Source organism: Lycium ferocissimum, chromosome 6, assembly GCF_029784015.1.
Source record: "Lycium ferocissimum isolate CSIRO_LF1 chromosome 6, AGI_CSIRO_Lferr_CH_V1, whole genome shotgun sequence".
In the NCBI taxonomy this organism is placed as follows: Eukaryota; Viridiplantae; Streptophyta; class Magnoliopsida; order Solanales; family Solanaceae; genus Lycium; species Lycium ferocissimum.
Genome location: NC_081347.1, coordinates 69,375,242 through 69,392,970, shown reverse-complemented (window position 1 = coordinate 69,392,970; position 17,729 = coordinate 69,375,242). Strand labels below are relative to the sequence as shown.

At 34.7% G+C, this 17,729-nt stretch overlaps 1 protein-coding gene and 1 pseudogene across 1 annotated transcript; one reads left to right on the top strand and one right to left on the bottom strand.

The window, feature by feature from the left end:
- The first annotated feature begins 465 nt into the window (after nucleotides 1–465).
- On the top strand, nucleotides 466–9,239 carry LOC132060968 (alpha-glucosidase-like). Its single transcript, XM_059453858.1, has 5 exons — nucleotides 466–1,026; nucleotides 1,478–2,190; nucleotides 2,572–2,802; nucleotides 3,516–4,162; nucleotides 8,246–9,239. Exons 1-5 carry the CDS (start codon nucleotides 809–811, stop codon nucleotides 9,041–9,043), a joined length of 2,607 nt encoding a protein of 868 aa, XP_059309841.1. The 5' UTR covers nucleotides 466–808; the 3' UTR covers nucleotides 9,044–9,239.
- Nucleotides 9,240–10,141: 902 nt separating this feature from the next.
- LOC132060967 (diphosphomevalonate decarboxylase 2-like) lies at nucleotides 10,142–15,161 on the bottom strand (annotated as a pseudogene).
- Nucleotides 15,162–17,729: the final 2,568 nt, after the last annotated feature.

The following is a 17,729-nucleotide window of genomic DNA, read 5'->3' as shown; positions in this document are numbered from 1 at the left end:
CAAATTTCAATCACTTACTACTTCCAAATTTCAATCACTTACTATACTTTCTTTGGCTCTGACCATAATACCTTCCATAACTCACATCCAAACCAGCTACCAAACTTTATACAAAATTTTCAAATCCCAATCACTTACTATAATTTCTTTGGCTCTAACCATAATACCTTCCATAACTCACATCCAAAACAACTACCAAATATTTATACAAGATTTCCAAATCCCAATCACTTACTATAATTTCTTGGCTCTGACCATAATACCTCCCATAACTCACATCCAAACTAGCTTCCAAATGATTATACAAGAACTTCCCAATCCCAATCACTTAATTACTATGATTTTTTTGGCTCTGGCCATAATACCTCCCATAAGTCACATCCAAACCAGCTACCAAATGACTATACCAGACCTTCCAAATCCCAATCACTTCCTAAAATTTCTTTGGCTCTGACCATAGTACCTTCCATAACTCACATCCAAACCAACCACCAAATGATTATACAAGAACTTCCAAATCCCTATCACTTACTATAATCTCTTTGACTCTGACCATAATACCTTCCAAAACTCACACCCAAACCAGCTATCAAAAGATTATACAAGAACCTCCAAAATCCCAATCACTTACTATAATTTCTTTGACTCTGACAATAATACCTTCCATTTCCCAAGGCCCAATCATTTGCTTTCCTTTATTCTTTTGTTTACTCTGACCATAATACCTTCCAGTTCCCACTATATATATCACACTGCAAAGTTGGACTATTATTATATTCTCTTCAACAGTTTATCTTCTCTAAACACAATGAATATTATTGTTCTGTATAATTGTCTCTTGTTCTTCACTTTCTTCTTGGCTCCGTTAGCATTGACAAAAGCTGATGATGAACCAGTTGGATATGGATACATTGTTCAATCTGCAAAAGTTGACTCCTCTGGAAGAACGTTGACCGCTAGTCTTCAACTCATCAATGGTTCTTCTGTTTATGGACCTGACATTCAAAATCTCACCCTTACTGCAAGGTACTACTTTTGAAGCTCTTTCTTTACATTACATTTATATCTTTATTAATGGAAGAACTTAAGAGTTTTATGCACTAATAATGTTAAAAGCAGAGGCGGATACAGAATTTGTACTTTGTGGGTTCAAAATGCCACTGACCAATTAAGTCTATTCCAATTTATGTGATACCTTTCGGATTTCGAGAGTAAAACGAGTTTTTATTTGAGTGCGGCTTTTTCATTTGCCTTGTAATTTTTATTTTAAAAAACTTAAAACGATTCTCAGTCCGAATTCCCTGTTTTAATCCATTACTTGTGGTCTGATAATTTGGATTCACACCTGACTAGTATTATACCTTTGATTGAACATCTATATGTGTAGAAATGATACTGTTAATGAAATATGCATACAATTGCGGATTTCGTTATATTAAATTCACTATTCAAATCCACATGTTGATGGATTCTGCAGCTTTGAGACGAACGATCGTTTAAGAGTCAGAATTACGGATGCAGATCATGAAAGATGGGAAGTTCCTCAAGAATTTATCCCCCGTGAAACTCATTCAGCCCCCCGCACCTCCCTCTTGGAAAAGCATTCTTTTTCCTTACGTCCATTATCCGAAGACACAAATGATTACCTCCTTACAAACAACATTTCGGACCTTACTTTGACTCTCTACAATACCACCCCTTTTGGCTTTACCATCAAACGTCGTTCCTCAGGTGACGTTCTTTTTGACACCTCGCCTAAAAATGACTCCGCGGACACGCTCCTTATCTTCAAGGACCAGTACCTTCAACTGTCCTCTTCATTGCCAGCCAATAGTTCATCTATCTATGGGCTCGGGGAGCAAACGAAAAGAACATTTAAGCACCAGCCTAATGAGACATTAACTCTTTGGAATGCTGATATTGCTAGTGCAAATGTTGATCTCAACTTGTACGGTTCCCACCCTTTTTACATGGACGTCAGGTCTCAGCCTAGTGCGGGGACTAGTCACGGGGTCTTGTTGTTGAATAGTAATGGGATGGACATTGTATATACTGGTGACAGAATTACTTACAAGGTGATTGGAGGGGTCATTGACTTGTACTTCTTTGCTGGTCCGGCGCCAGAGTTGGTCATGGAACAGTACACAGAGCTCATTGGCCGCCCAACGCCCATGCCATACTGGTCTTTTGGTATGTAATTATACTAGCAAATTTCCTATTGTTTTTGCTTGTTACTAATATGAACTTATCTTATGAGCTGTTCTCCTTATCAGTGATCTACATATTAAAAGCGACAAATTTAGTAAAACTTGTTTCATAGACTAATTTCTGTTGCTCGGACTATCCAAAAAAGGTTGGATCTTCCAAAAACATACTACTTTTGGAGGATCTGATATGCATCCAATGACATTTTTGAAGAGCCCAAGCAACATAGTTATATACTGATGATAATCAACAGGATCTGACAAACACTGTCTTTTATGTTGTTTAATTTTTTTCCTTTTGTTTGTAGCTTGGTATGAGTTCATGTAATTGTTTCCTAATGCAAAGTATTGCAATTTTTGTTCACAGGCTTTCACCAATGCAAGTATGGTTATAATAATATTACTGAAGTTGAGAATGTGGTTGCTGGATATGCAAAAGCTCAGATCCCTCTTGAGGTCGCGTGGACAGATATTGATTATATGGATGGCTACAAGGATTTCACAGTTGATCCTGTTAATTTCCCACTTGACCAGATGCAGAAATTTGTCGATGCACTTCATCACAATGGCCAGAAAATTGTTCTCATATTGGATCCAGGTGAGCTTTGACATATTGAATTTTCTTGCTTCTGTTGAATTATTTTCAGTGTTATCAAAGGCGAGCTTAAGCCCTAAAATGAGGTGTAACATGTTTGAGAGTTTCGCCTTGCTAAGTGGGTGCTTCAATGTCTTAATCTAGGCTCTAAGACATACTTTTCCTTGCCAATGAGAAAAATCCTGAAAAGGCGACACTAAACAATTGATATCTCATTTTCTCATTATTATTTTTCAACTTCTTTGTCCATATATTTGTTAGGGATAATTACCATTTTGGGCCCAAAAAAATAATAGCATGTAAATATATATGTTTTGTATATTAAGTTTAAATATACATATAATATACATATGATATACATAAATATATATTATTCATAATTGGTGTATGTTTTGTATATTTTGGCTAGCGCCCGTAATTAATTTTGGCCGACAGGCCAAAAATGAAAAAAGCCTATTTGTTATTCACATTATTAGTCTGGACTACACATGCATATTTGTGTTTTTGCTCCATTTGTGCCTATCTTCATTAAAGCCCATGCTTTATTTGCGCAGAAAGCCTCAACAAATCTTAGAGCTTTTTTGGCGCTTTCGCCTTTCTGTTTATACTAACATTGATGTAGTAGTTGAGAAATTGCAGAGGTATTGGGCCAGATGACTAAATCAGAAAGCACTAATACTCTTGTTTCTTTTGTGATCTCAATGATTTGTTCACAGGGATCAGCACAAATAGCTCATATGATACATACAAGAGAGGGATGCAAGCGGACGTTTTCATCAAACGCGATGGTGTCCCTTATCTTGGCCAAGTTTGGCCTGGAAATCTCTACTTCCCTGATTTCATAAATCCCCAATGCAAAGTCTTCTGGAGTAATGAAATCAAAATTTTCCATGACCTTCTCCCCGTCGATGGTCTCTGGCTTGACATGAACGAGGCATCTAACTTCATTTCGTCACCTCCAAGCGCGAATTCTACCCTTGACAACCCTCCTTATCAGATCAATAACTCTGGAAACAAACGTGCAATAAACGAGAAGACTATCCCAGCAACATCAGTACATTTCGGGAACATCTCAGAGTACAATGTGCATAACCTTTACGGGTTCCTCGAAGCTAAAACGACCAATGCTGCTTTAATCAACGTTACTGGTAAAAGGCCGTTTATACTTAGCAGGTCTACTTTTGTCGGTGCTGGCAATTTCGCAGCACATTGGACCGGAGATAATGCAGCCAATTGGAATGACTTGGCTTATAGTATTCCCGGCATTTTAAATTCTGGATTGTTCGGGATACCCATGGTGGGAGCTGATATATGTGGCTTTCTTGGAGATACTAATGAAGAATTATGCCGCCGTTGGATTCAGGTACAAGTTCTTTTGCCTTTGCTGCATACATTGAATGTTTATGATTTTTGTCCTGAAGTTTCAAAGTAGACCATATGATGGTTCTTCTTTTACTGCACTAATGCACTTCGTGCGATCATAGAAAAAAAGATCAAAATATAATTAAATATTAACATTATAACATTATGTATAAAATTATTTGCGGGAAATAATTTGTGAAAACATGTGTACATATTCTAGATTAAATGTAAAAGTACCAATTTAAATTGATAGATGTGAAAGACCATACATCAAAACCCCACATTATTTTAGTGAATGACCAAAACACTTCATAATAAGAGGAAATTCAGATAAGATGAATGTGATAAAAAATATTTGCATCTGAAGCTATTAGACAGCATATATATGATGAGAAGAATTAAACAAAGATTAATAAATTGTTAATAGAAATGAGCTTTACTGTAAAATAATTTCTAAGCTCTCTTCTCTTGTCTGAGTGATCTATTCAATCCAAACTAAATTTTACATACCAATTATTGTGATACATGATCGTTTAAGATAAAATTAATATTTCTAAAAGTAATGGGCAGGAAAAACTTCATCGAATAATTAATTATACAACAACACATTAACATAAAATTAACATAAATTAGGATATATACAAATGTTAGGGTGAAATGGAGAATCTTTTTACCCGAATGCTTAGGGAGAGAAGGGTAAAGTTGCTTTCACCTTTTTAAGCTCTAAGGGTGTGTTCGGTTTGGAGGAAAATGTTTTCCAAGGAAAATGTTTTCCTAGAAAATAAGTGAATTCGTTTGGGTAGTGGAAAATAAGTGAATTTACTACTTATTTTCGTATTCGTTTGGTTGATAGAAAAAGCTTTCCGGAAAATACTCATCAAGCCTCTCACTCCAATCAACCCCACCCACCCCGCTCCCCGCACCCCCTACGCCCCCACCCCCCCCCCCCCTCAAAAAAAATTTCTTTTGATTTTTTTTTTTTTTTTTGCACCATCACCCCCCCTCACCAACTCCCGACCCCATACCCCCCCCCCCCCGCCCCCCCGTTCCCGTTCGCACTCTCCCGCCCCCTCATTTTTTTTTTAAATTTTTTGCACCCTACCCTAACCACTCCCGTAACCCGTACACACGCCCCCCTCACCCCCCCACCCCCCGCCCACTTATGACATTTTTTTTTGAAGTTTTAATTTTTTTCTAAATTTTCTACATGAACATCCCCGTCACCCCCCTCCCCTTGCGTGGAACCCATACCACACCACAAACCCCCCCCAACATTTTTTTTTTTTTTTGAAGTTTTTTATTGTCTTTTGTGGGTTTCTACACCCCTTACCTCAAAAAAAATCTTTTCACCACACACGCCCCACCCAAAATACCCATCACCCCGCCAAAGTTTTAATTTTTAACCACGCAAACATTCAATTTTATAATTGTCAACTTTTTTTTTTTTTGGGGGGGGGGGGGGGGTAGTGGGGTGGAGTGGGGGTTGGGGGTAAAAAAAAAAAAAAAAAAAAGTTTTGAACTTTTTTTTCAAAAAAAATAATTTTTTTGGGGGGAGGGGTAGGGTGCGGGTTGGGGTGGGGTGGAAAAAAAAGTCAAAACTTTTTTTTTTTTAAATAATTTTTCTTTGGGCGGTAGGGGTGAGGGGGGTAAAGTGCGGGGTGGTGTGCAAAAAAAATAATTTTTTTCAGAGGGGAGGGGGGTAGGGTACAGGGTTTGGGTGGGGGGTGCAAAAAATCAAAAATAATGTCAAAACTTTTTTTCCAAAAAAAATTTATTTTTGTGCGGGGGGTTAGTGCGTGGGGGTGGGGTGGTTGGGTGGGTGGGGCGTTGGGAGTGGTTGGGGTTTGGTGGTTGGGATTGGGTTGGGTGGTGGTAGGGTGGTTGGTGGAATGAACTTGTGAACTTGTTTTTCCAGTTTTTATTAGGGAAGTCATTTTCCCTAATTTTGAGGAAAATGTTTTTCAAAATTTTTGACCAAACGAACATGAGAAAATTAAAAATATTTTCTGAAAAATGTTTTCCTCCATACCGAACACACCCTAAATGTCTTAATAAAATCAAGAGGGATCATCCTAAAGCTTGTAATAAGTAGCTGGAGAAAAAAGGATTTAGAAAGCCATATACTATACAGTAATAAAGAGAAAATGATCAGTAGTCAGAAAGAGAGGCAAACAATTGATGATATTTTTGAATTTGTAAAACACCTTTGAATTTATTGGATTACGTCATATCTCAATCAAAACCGCTGCAAAATAAACGCAAACATATCTCATCATTTGATTTTGGTTCCATCAGAATTGAGAGAAAAAAAAAATACCAAACACATATACAAATTAAATGTACTGATACATACGTTTTTCCAAAGTTTCTCTATGTAAAAGAATAATTGACCGTTCATTTTACCAAAAATCAAGATCAATTTTCTAGCTTTGTGTAATTTAATATTTACTTGCATATGCGGTTGTATGGTAGAATGATTTATATATGAAGAATATATAAAAGGAGGAACTACATATGAGATATAGTTATACAAAAAGTTTAAATGAAGGAACTAACCTCATATCACTAGCGCGATAATATTCCACTGATAATCACAAATGCTTTAAGAAGAAGACACACAAAATCATAAATTACTTTTTCTTTAGTACTATTTCTTCAGCGTAATGATACATAGGTCTTCCCGAAGCTGCTCTACATAAAAGAATGACGATCTGTCTATTTTTACCAAAAATCAAGGTTATACTTTACCATTCGGCTTAAGCATGCAATACCTGGGAAAAAATATATTGACAACTTGCAAATACAAATTCATTGTTAAGCAAACCTAGATAATCTAGAGAAATTTCAACCGAAAAGAGAAAAAAGGTTGCATTAGAACACATGACCAACTACTTACACCCATTTCATCTTGCTTTTGACAATTTGATCATCTAATTGTAACACCACGTATGGATCACTCATTCCCTGCAATTTGGATAGAAAATTAAGTAACTAAATTGAAGATGTAGTGAGCAAAGTCTGTAATGCATTAGAGGTAACCATTCCGCTGATAATCACAAAGCTTTCAGAAGAAGATGCACAAAACCATAATTTGCTTCTTCTTTAGTAAGTGATACTTATTTAGTGTGTTCCTGGTTATTAATCTCCTTAATCAAGTAACAGCAATAAGGTTAGTAACTGAAAAAAGGTACTCACTAAAATCATAATAATGAATAATAACATTCTTGCATTCTTGTATCCGTTTCATATGAGAAAATTATTTGTGGCAATTAATTATAGGCAAGAAAATGACCTGCCATGGTAGGCAAAGAGACTACCTTTTAAGTCTTCTTAATTACATTAATTAGGACATTTATTCTTATAATATTTAGGAAATTCATTCTAATAGTAAGATAAATAGGAAGAAAAAGGCAAAAAAATGAGAAAAAAGATAAATAGAAATGGAGGTCATAGAGAGATGCCACATCACCTTATCTATGCTTAGCTTTATATTATATATAGATATATTTAAATATATATATTGATATAGATTTATAATGCATTATTGCATATCAATAAGTTCTTGTCCAAAACCGAATCCTAAACTCATTGATATAATTATATCTCCACTATGATATGTTGATTTTCATAAATACATGTATTGAGTTGTAATGCTTTTCTTCAAATACTCATACAGAAGCTAGTTATGTTGTCTGTTATTATTGCATATCAACTTAAGTTCACTGTCCAAAACCAGAATCCTAAACTCATTCAATATAAATCCTAGATCCGCCTCTGCAATATGTTGATTTTCATAAATACATGTATTGAGTTGTAATGCTTTTCTTAAAATACTCATACAGAAGCTGAAGTTCATATGTTAAATAGAGACTTTGTTTATCGATTTTTGAGTTGAATATGATTGTGAAGTGTATTAGAAAAGAAGGTCTGTATGGCTTAAACATGTGTAGAGATATCTACAACATCCGTCTTTCTTCTCTTTTAATTGTAGTTCTATGAAAGCAGAATGTCAATTTTCTATTCAATTCAAATTGAAGTATGATACTTTCCTGATATCTGATAATCAACATCTCGTCGGATGTAGGTAGGTGCATTTTATCCCTTTTCAAGGGACCACTCCAATAAGGGTACTGCACCTCAAGAGCTTTTTGTCTGGGATTCAGTAGCTACAACAGCCAGAAAGGTGCTTGGACTTCGCTACCGGCTCTTACCATACTTCTACACGCTAATGTTCGAGGCACATGCCCGAGGCGTCCCTATAGCACGTCCTCTTTTCTTTTCATTCCCCGAGGACACAAACACTTACGAAATCAGCTCTCAGTTTCTCATCGGCAAGGGGTTAATGATATCCCCAGTACTGACATCTGGAGCGGTTTCAGTTGAAGCGTATTTTCCATCCGGTACTTGGTTTGACCTCTTCAACTACTCAAACTACGTGGACATGAAGTCCGGTGGCAATATCACCCTTGATGCGCCTCCTGATCATATCAACGTACACCTTCAAGAAGGAAACATTCTAGCGATGCAAGGAGAAGCGCTGACTACACAGGCAGCCCGGGATACTCCGTTTGAACTTCTTGTTGCCCTCAGCAACACGGGAAATAGTACGGGTGAAGTCTTTTTGGACGATGGCGAAGACATTGAAATGGGAGGGGAGGGTGGAAAATGGAGCCTGGTGAAATTTCACACTGATGTTGAGAATAACAAGTTATATCTCAAATCAGAGGTTGTGAATGGAGAGTTTGCTTTGAGCAAGAATTGGACAATAAACAAAGTGAATGTTGTTGGATTGCAAAATGGGGCGAGTAAAGTTGGTACATATAATTCATCAGTTCTTATTGGGAAGGAATTTAGTCTTGAGCTAAACTTGCCAAATAATTAAGAGCAAACAGTGATGATGTTATTATTTTCATATTGTAGAATATGGAAAACAAAGATTTTTGTTTTGTATGTTCTCATTTACTTAAAGCCATAAAGAATCAGCTTAGCTGTATGTTTATGTACTTCAAACAGAAACTGCCACATTGTTCATCAATGGAGTTAGCAGAAAAGTTATAAAGGTTATTTACATGTTATAATAAATATTGCAATTTATTACTCCCTATTGTTTGTTAAATATTTGTCTTTGTAGAAGTTGCGAAAGGTAGAGCTATAAGCCGATAACGTGGGCAAAGTTCATATATATTCAACATATTCTTTTGCCTTCTTTTTTGAATAACCACTCACTGATCTGACTAATTCAGATTTGTGTCGTGTAGGCCTTCTAGCCATTTTATGGAAGGAATTGAATGGAAAATACCTTTGGTGGTGTTTTTTGTCATTTTACTATCTCGTTTGGAGTCATTTTTTCCCTTTTTAGTTATGAATTATTGATAAAATCTAATATTTAGAGTAGCTTAATGGACTTTAGTAAACTAATGCTATTGTACAGTATAATACAATTAAGCTAAACGAGGAAAAAAGTTACTAATAGTATTAAACGGCAACTAACAATACATGTACTCTATCCAAATATTGCTCCATATACACACATTTCACTTGACTTTCCATACCACCAGAACCATCAAATATGTAAAGGGGCTCTTAGACTTTCCATACCACCACGCAACAAAATATAAAAGTTGTAACAAGTCTCAAGTTTCGAGGACCTGATCATAATAACTAGGGACAAAAAACAGTTGTGACTTTACTGTTTTAGTGAATAAAGTTAGGTGAGAATACTTTAAATTAACCCAAAAATAACAAGATCTTTGCATTTCTGAAAGAAGCAAAATTGAGGACTCTTATTGCATTCAACAAAGAAATGAGTACAAAACAATTCCCACTGAAGAATAATACAGGAAAACTAAACTACAAATAACAGCTCTCGAATTCAACATTCATCCAAACTAAAACCATTTTAAAAATGGCAGCCTCCAATATTTTTTCTCGAGGGCTGTAATACTTAGAACTCAAGACTCTGCATACAAAAGGTCACCGCTTACTTGGGCAACCCAGTATCAGGGTGGAGGAGAACTTGGCATTCGTCACTTATCAAAACTGGACCTCTACCAGGTCTTGTGCAGATGAAGTAGCTAATTTCGCCTTTGTATTTCTGAGCTGGAACCTTGTCCTTAATTTCTGGAGGTGGAGGTAATGCTTCCACATCGTTGATATCCTGAATTCCGGCATCTTTCAATATTGATTTATCACCTATGACGTAGCTGGAGAGAAGGAAGAAGCAATGAATAAGATCGACTATCGATAACATATGGTCCAGAAAAGTTTCATCCAATGGAAATACTACGAAAATTTTGGTAGTATTTAGATCTGTTTCTGAATTTGGAGGGAAGTGGAAGAGCAGCCTCTGAAGCAGAAGCCGTTCTGTTACGTGCAATTAGGACTGCATTTGGCCCCGCATCAAAAGTGTATGCAGCCTGGCAACATTTTTTATGCTTAGAGAATTATTCATGAATAAAAAATAATGCAAGTATGCATTAGAAAAAGACTGATAAGTAGAAAAACCTGTGGAGTTCCTTCTGAACGGTTCCATTTCTCAACACAGCTGATTATCCTGAAAATTATAACACACCATTGAGACTTATTTTCTCCTATTCTCGACATAAGTAAGAAATCAAGTTTACTTCTTAAGAACAAGAAGTTCCACAGACACCTCATGTTAGTAGCTTGAAGCTAAGAGAACATGCCTATGAGAAGTGTCATTCATGTAGAACATAGGAGGGCTAGTATCCAGGCAGACTGCATGAAACTGATTGCTGTCTGCACAAGTCAAATGAGTGAAAGTTGCAAAATCACGTTTTTGTATGGCTTCATCCATCTGAATAATTCGCTTTGGCACTACTTCAATTTCGAATACAGGAAAGCAAAATCATACTTCTAATACAACTCCCGCCAATTGAACCAAGGTTAAACAAAGAACGAAGTGAAAACGTGCTGGAAGATTTTGAGACACTAATTGAAGATGCAGAATCCAAATGTACCTTTGCCCTGTGTTCTATAAGTGCACTGGTTTCAACAGTCTCACGCATTCCGGAGGTGCTACTTTTTTCCTTTTGCCGCGAGCACACCTGAATATACAGCCATTCAAAAAGTATCAAATCTTGTTGATATATGTGTGTCGAAAAAAAATATATACAAAAAATGTCCCAATGGCCGGTATTTGTGTGATTGGCATTCAATCAATTTCGTCAAGCCGTAGTGAAGAATTTTCACATGAGCTAAGGAGGGGGATAGCATAAAATTGTGAAGAAATGAGATATAAGTATAAGTTGAAACTTGGAAGTGAAGAAACTAAAGAAAATAAATCAAGGAGCAGGCAAAAGTAAATGATCAGATTATACGAATTGGTGAATGTCATAGTTTAAGCATTATTTGTCATGAAAATAAGAGCAGAATTGAGAATGTGAGGTTTTCCTTACTATCTCCGTCCAGTATAGCACAATGCTTCGGATTACGACAACTGAGGGACCCAGAGAAAACAATTCCTAAAACAAGGAAATTCCAAGATCTCAAACTCGAGCCACAGATCCATACACTAAAGTATATATAAAGAGTCCATCGAGATTTTGTTTTTGTGCAGTTCCAGTGGGATAGATTGATGTCATTTCTCCGTAATCTCAGATACACGAAACAAATACTTCATATATTTTGGAGAAAAAGAAGATGACACAAAAAGGAACAAGAAAGAGGAAATGTTAATTCGAACTCGCCCTTCTCACATTGGAAATTTGCAAGAGCAGGAGGACGAGAGAGAGAGAGAGTTTCTTTCCCCTCAAAGTCTAGCACGGTATTAATTGCTCAATTTTTTGAAGAAATAATGATAATGTGGATGGATATGTACATACCACGGCAATGATGATAAAAAGCTCATCCCAGTGCTTCTCATCTACAAGTGGAACAGCAATGCTATCACTTCCATTTTCCTCCTACACGTATCCAGAGAACTAAATTACAACAATACTGAGAAGATAAGATACTTTTTGACAGAAGCATCAAGACAAGAACTCATGAACTGGACGTACTTTTCCCATTACCCACTTGACAAATCCTCCATATAAGCTTCGACAAGCACTTCCTGAACCTTGCCTGAAGTGAATATGTAAACAAAGTTGTCATTTTGACTATTTATCTGAGCTGTTGAATCTCCGTTATCATAGGGTAACCTAATAACAAGACTAATGGAACAGAGAGAGAAAGAAAAAAAATCAGTAGAATTAACTGTACTCCTTTCTACTTTATTGGACTTTATAGAACCAACAAAATACAGACCAACAAGCTAAATGAATAACTCACGACTGATATGATTTACCTTGCTATGGCAGAAAGCATCCCGTGTCCTCTTGCACATTCATTAACTTCGCAAGGGAATAAACTACATAGAGGAAACAGAAATTAGTTCTCATCTCAGAAGGAAAAAAAAAAAAGGAGAGAGAAAGCGCGGATTCATGAAAGAGTAGAGAATTAGGTCCCAACAAAAGCAAATTGAAAACAAAACTTGGAGAAAAAAGTAATTCTATGAGTGCTGTAGTATATTATGTGTGAGATGAGTTTAAATGGAGTAACATGGCCAATGTGCGGCGTATATACATGAGCGTTTATACAAATGCTCGTCAGAAAAGGTCAATCTTTTCATCTCATGCAGCCATTGATTTCATAGAGGACTAAATTCTAAGAAACATAAAGTAATCATTTCTTTTCAAGATTCATCACGATCCTTAGTCTTTAAACTTTACAGCTACTACAATATAAAAAAAAAAAAAAAAAAATGAAATAGTGAAGTGAAACATGAATTTAGAATCCAAGTAACAAAGAAATAGTTAGCAGTACCTAGGCAGGCAAAACCAGCAGCTGAGGAAGCCAATCCCGCAGCAGTAGGAAAATTATTATAAGAAGCAATATGCACATGCAGATTCTCCCAATCCTTTTTAGCGATCTTGATACCCCTCTTCTCATCCTCAATATCATTAGCACAAGCTCGAATTTCCCTAAGACAGTTCTGGTATCTACCTCCAGAGAGAGATATTTCCTAAAACAACCAGCAAAAGCAAAATTAGATAGGATCAAAGAGTTCCTATAAATAAAATTGGAAGAATGAAAGTTCGATGAGCTCAGATTTCTAAATCGTGCAAGCAGGTATCACATTTTCTGGGATCTCATTTTTACCTCACTGCTATGTTTACTATTTTTGAGGCAAAAATAGGGAAGATGATTAAATATTTGAGTGCGGATGGAACTAAAAAAACATATTGGATTACTAAAGCTGCACATAGTAAAAGAACAATCATGCACTCTCCCTCAACCCCAATGGGGAAAAAAAGTAAATTAGCTAATAAATTCCAGCAAGAATGAAGACTTAGTATCAAATGGAGAGCCCAGTTCCCTATTCCTTATTTACACTTCCTTGATTCTACTAATGTACTAGTCTGTTTGGGATTTTTTGTCAGAAGTACTTCTCGAAAAAAGGCTTTTGGGTAATAGCAGTTAGTGTTTGGCTGATCAATTTGAAAAACAGTACTTTTGCCAATATTATAGCAGTAATTTGTGGTTGGTCAAGGTTCTGGACCTGCTTATGCGAAAAGCTACTTTTCTCATCAACTAAAAAACAGCTTCTGCTACTACTCAAAAGTACTTAGTTTTCTCCGAAAAGTTTGGCCAAACACACCTTTTTTTTTGCACCTAAGGGTGTGGCTTAGTGGTAAATGATATGGATTGAGAACCCGGTACGTATATTGGTGGGAGGTAGCACATACTTGTGGAATTAGTCAAGGTGAGCCCAAGTTGGTTCGAACACCACAATTATAAGGAAATACTACTTTTTTTAAAAAAAAATAAGCACTTTTGACTTCCCAGAAACTTGGCCAAACAAGCTAGTAATCACATACAGCTAAAAGACACTCAAAATATTGCATTATTACAGCATAACAGCCTACAACATTGCAGGTATCAGCTAAAACTAAAATCCAAAATCCAAATATTTACACTCTTAAAAAAAACTAGTCTTTTTCCAATATCACAAAAATTAACCAAACCCCATTAAATAACTAGAACAAACAGCGATCAAAATCTTAAAATTACACTTAAAAAAGTTTTAAAAAAAATTACCTTGCCATTAAACCATATGCAATCTTGATTAAAAGCAGGGCTAACAGCAACAGTGGTAGTAGTGCAAAGATGTGAAGGATCAAGTGTTACACTAATACTATCATTAATTGCAAGAATAAGGTTTTCATCTCTTTTTCCCCAGTACTTAATCACAGCTATGCTAGTTGGTGTTTTTGCTGTTACCATATACTCATTTGGGATTTCTCTGCCATGGCCAAGAAATTGAAGAATTAATTTCAAAGAAATGGAGAAAGAAAGTATTTTGGATTGGATCAAATTACATCTATGAAATGTACATGTATGTCTGCTATATTAATACCTGCATAACTGAGTTTTGCATTACTAATACCTGCATAACTAATCCTTGCATTATTAATACCTGCATAACTAATCCTTGCGTTACTAATACATGCATAACTAATTCTTGCATTACTAATACATGCATAACTAATTCTTGCATTACTAATACATTACTAATACATGCATAATAAATCCTTGCATTACTAATACATGTATAACTAATCCTCGCATTACAAATACATGCATAACTTTAACCAGCAACCAAACGACCCCGTAAAGAACTAGTCTTTTTCCAATATCACAAAAAATTAATCAACCCCCATTAACTCACTAGAACAAACATTGATCAAAATCATAAAATCACACTTACAAAAGAAAAAAGCATTTACCTTTCCATTGAGCCACATGCAATCTTGATTAAAAGCAGGGCTAACAGCAACAGTGGTAGTAGTTCAAAGGTGTGAAGGATCAAGTGTTACACTTATACTGTCATTAATTGCAAGAATTAAGTTTTCATCCCTTTTTCCCCAATACTTTATCACAGCTATGTTAGTTGGTGTTTGTGCTGTTACCATCAATACCCATTTTTGGCATTCTTTAGCTATGGCCAAGAATTTGAAGAATTAATTCCAAAAAAAAAAAAAAAAAAAAAAAAAAAAAAAAAATAGAGAAAGAAAGTATTTTGGATTGGATCAAATACTAGGAGGAATGTGGGTGATTAATGTAATTTTTTTTTTTTTTTTTTTTTTTTGTGATCTCTATATATTTTTTCTACATATTTATACATTAATGAAATATATTATGTACATGTATGTCTGTCTGCTATAGTGAGATGGAAATAGTTTTTGTTTTATTTCTCAGCGGCACTTTGGGTGTTATGGGGTCCACTCTTTTCTTTGAACGAGTAAATTAGTTAAAAAGAGGCTTTACAAAATGAATAGTGGTACGTGACCTTTTATTGGTTTTTGGCTTTAATACATTGATAAAATTACATTTAGATATTCGATCTAGGCCTTGTTCGAGTTGAGCATCTACACACATGATAAAGTGTTTTTATTATATATTTTTTATTTAAATTTTGAATATATTTTGTGTGTATTCTCAAGCATTTATTAGGTAGTTAAGGTATTCACATAGCATATGTCACCTCCTTTAATTATATATTAGCTCAATTAGAAAATGCATGGGCTTATATGACTTATTGAGGCAAATGCTTGTAATTTAAGAAGATGACATATGTTAAGTGGTTAACTTATCTACGTAATGGGCATTTGAGAACACGTGCAAAAAGTTTTCCAAAGTTTCGAACCAAAAGTGTCTAATGTGAACACTTTATCATCTATTTAGGTGCTTAATTTAGTTTGAGTGTCTAAATGTAATTTGCTGACAAATTTAAGGGATTGTCAATGTATTTGTGGGTGTTAGTGGTGGCACGATTAATTCAAACTTATGTCACATGAACAAATTTAAGGTAGAATGTTCTTTATTAGAATTTTTTTCACTTAAAGGGCTCAAGTTCGAGACCTTTAGTTGAGGGAAGATCGATATCATACATCTCACTGCATCTTTTAGTAGTGCTTGGGTGAATACTTATCTGCACGGAGTGTTTACATCAAATTAATTTAATTTAGCATAGTTAAGTAATTTAATGAAGTTAAAAATATATATTAATTAACTATAATTAAGTGATAGTAGTATGTTAAGACACATGTCATGCATCGATTGACTAATCTAATATATACAAGCACGTGGTAGGGTAAGTTTTTACTAGAGGCTTGTTGAACCCAATGGGATTTCTATTTTTTTCTTTTATTTGTTAGATTAACCTTTTTTGAAGAAAATTATACTATCAAATCATTAAAAATATTACAGCTAATCGTTCGTAAAAAAGTGGATTAGTAACCTAAAATAATTTTACAAGTAATAGATACACTGTTAGTGTAAATCATGATTGAGGGGATATAATTTTTTATGGCTTTTTCGCTTTCGTTAGTTTCATTTTCGTATTGCTTTGAACTGTTTCTGCATATCTGACCTTTTCTCATCATGTTTTTTGAGCCTAGTGGTCTTCTCCGAAAGCACCTCTCTATCTTCCGAGATGGGGGTAAGGTCCGCGCACATTTTACCTCTCCTTTAGGACACACCGAGATTTCCCGGGTATGTTGTTGTTGTTGTTCATGAAGCAAAGTTTGAATAGACACGAAATATAAGAAATAAAGAAAGAAAAACTTTTGAAATTTGTGGTCATAAAAACATTAGTACGACTATAAATGCTTCTCGTTAAAAGTAAAGTGAAAATTTTAAATTAAATTTTTTTCCAATTTAAAATATTATCATTCTTTTGAAACCGAAAAGAAAGTATCCTCACCACATCATTCACATGGTGTATAAAACTAACAAGTTAAGGAAATACGGCATTCTTTTTCTTTTTCCTATGTACAGTCAAATAATGGGATCTTAAGCGATGTGATGTGATATATTCTAAGAATTGTCTTTCTTTACTTGCATAAGGAGCATAAGCTAAGGTATAGAAGAATATACCACTTGTATGAATTAAAGAACCAACCGAATAAAGGAATAAACGAAAGGATTTAAGTTATACATTACAATGTAAATATTTTTAAATTATTCATGAATTTTACTCGAATACAGGCTAGCTACTATTTCTATCATATTATATCAAATAAAGACAGCAATCCTGTTTACTCGAGTTGATTAAAAAATGACACTATTATTATTTAAAAAGTTAAACAATTTTCTTTCAACTATGAGATTTTAAAATATATTGTAATATCTTTAATTATAAAAATGTTAAATTTATAGCTTTTTTTTTTTTTTTTGCAGTTTTTTACATATATAATATTTATCTAAAAATTAAATAAATAATATTATTTGAAAATATATCAAGTAATTGAATCAATAATAGCCACATATCAACATAAAAATATATAGTCCTTATATATTCCAAGTTATGTTACTGTGTTTGGTACAAATTTAGGAGGACTTTCAGAACTTGTGATAAAAAACAAACCATAGATATTATATGTTTATATTGCTATAAAAAAAATTCATTGTTTGTTTGTATATTGTTACCTATAAGTTTTATATTGTATCGTTACTTTAAATACGTTATTTAATTTAAATTTTATTGTTAAATTCATTGTTAC

Coding starts and splice junctions, on each gene's coding strand:
- LOC132060968 (XM_059453858.1), top strand. CDS start 809: ATGAATATTATTGTTCTGTATAATTGTCTCTTGTTCTTCACTTTCTTC. Junction 1,027..1,477: donor AATCTCACCCTTACTGCAAG/GTACTACTTTTG, acceptor TGGATTCTGCAG/CTTTGAGACGAACGATCGTT. Junction 2,191..2,571: donor CATGCCATACTGGTCTTTTG/GTATGTAATTAT, acceptor TTTTGTTCACAG/GCTTTCACCAATGCAAGTAT.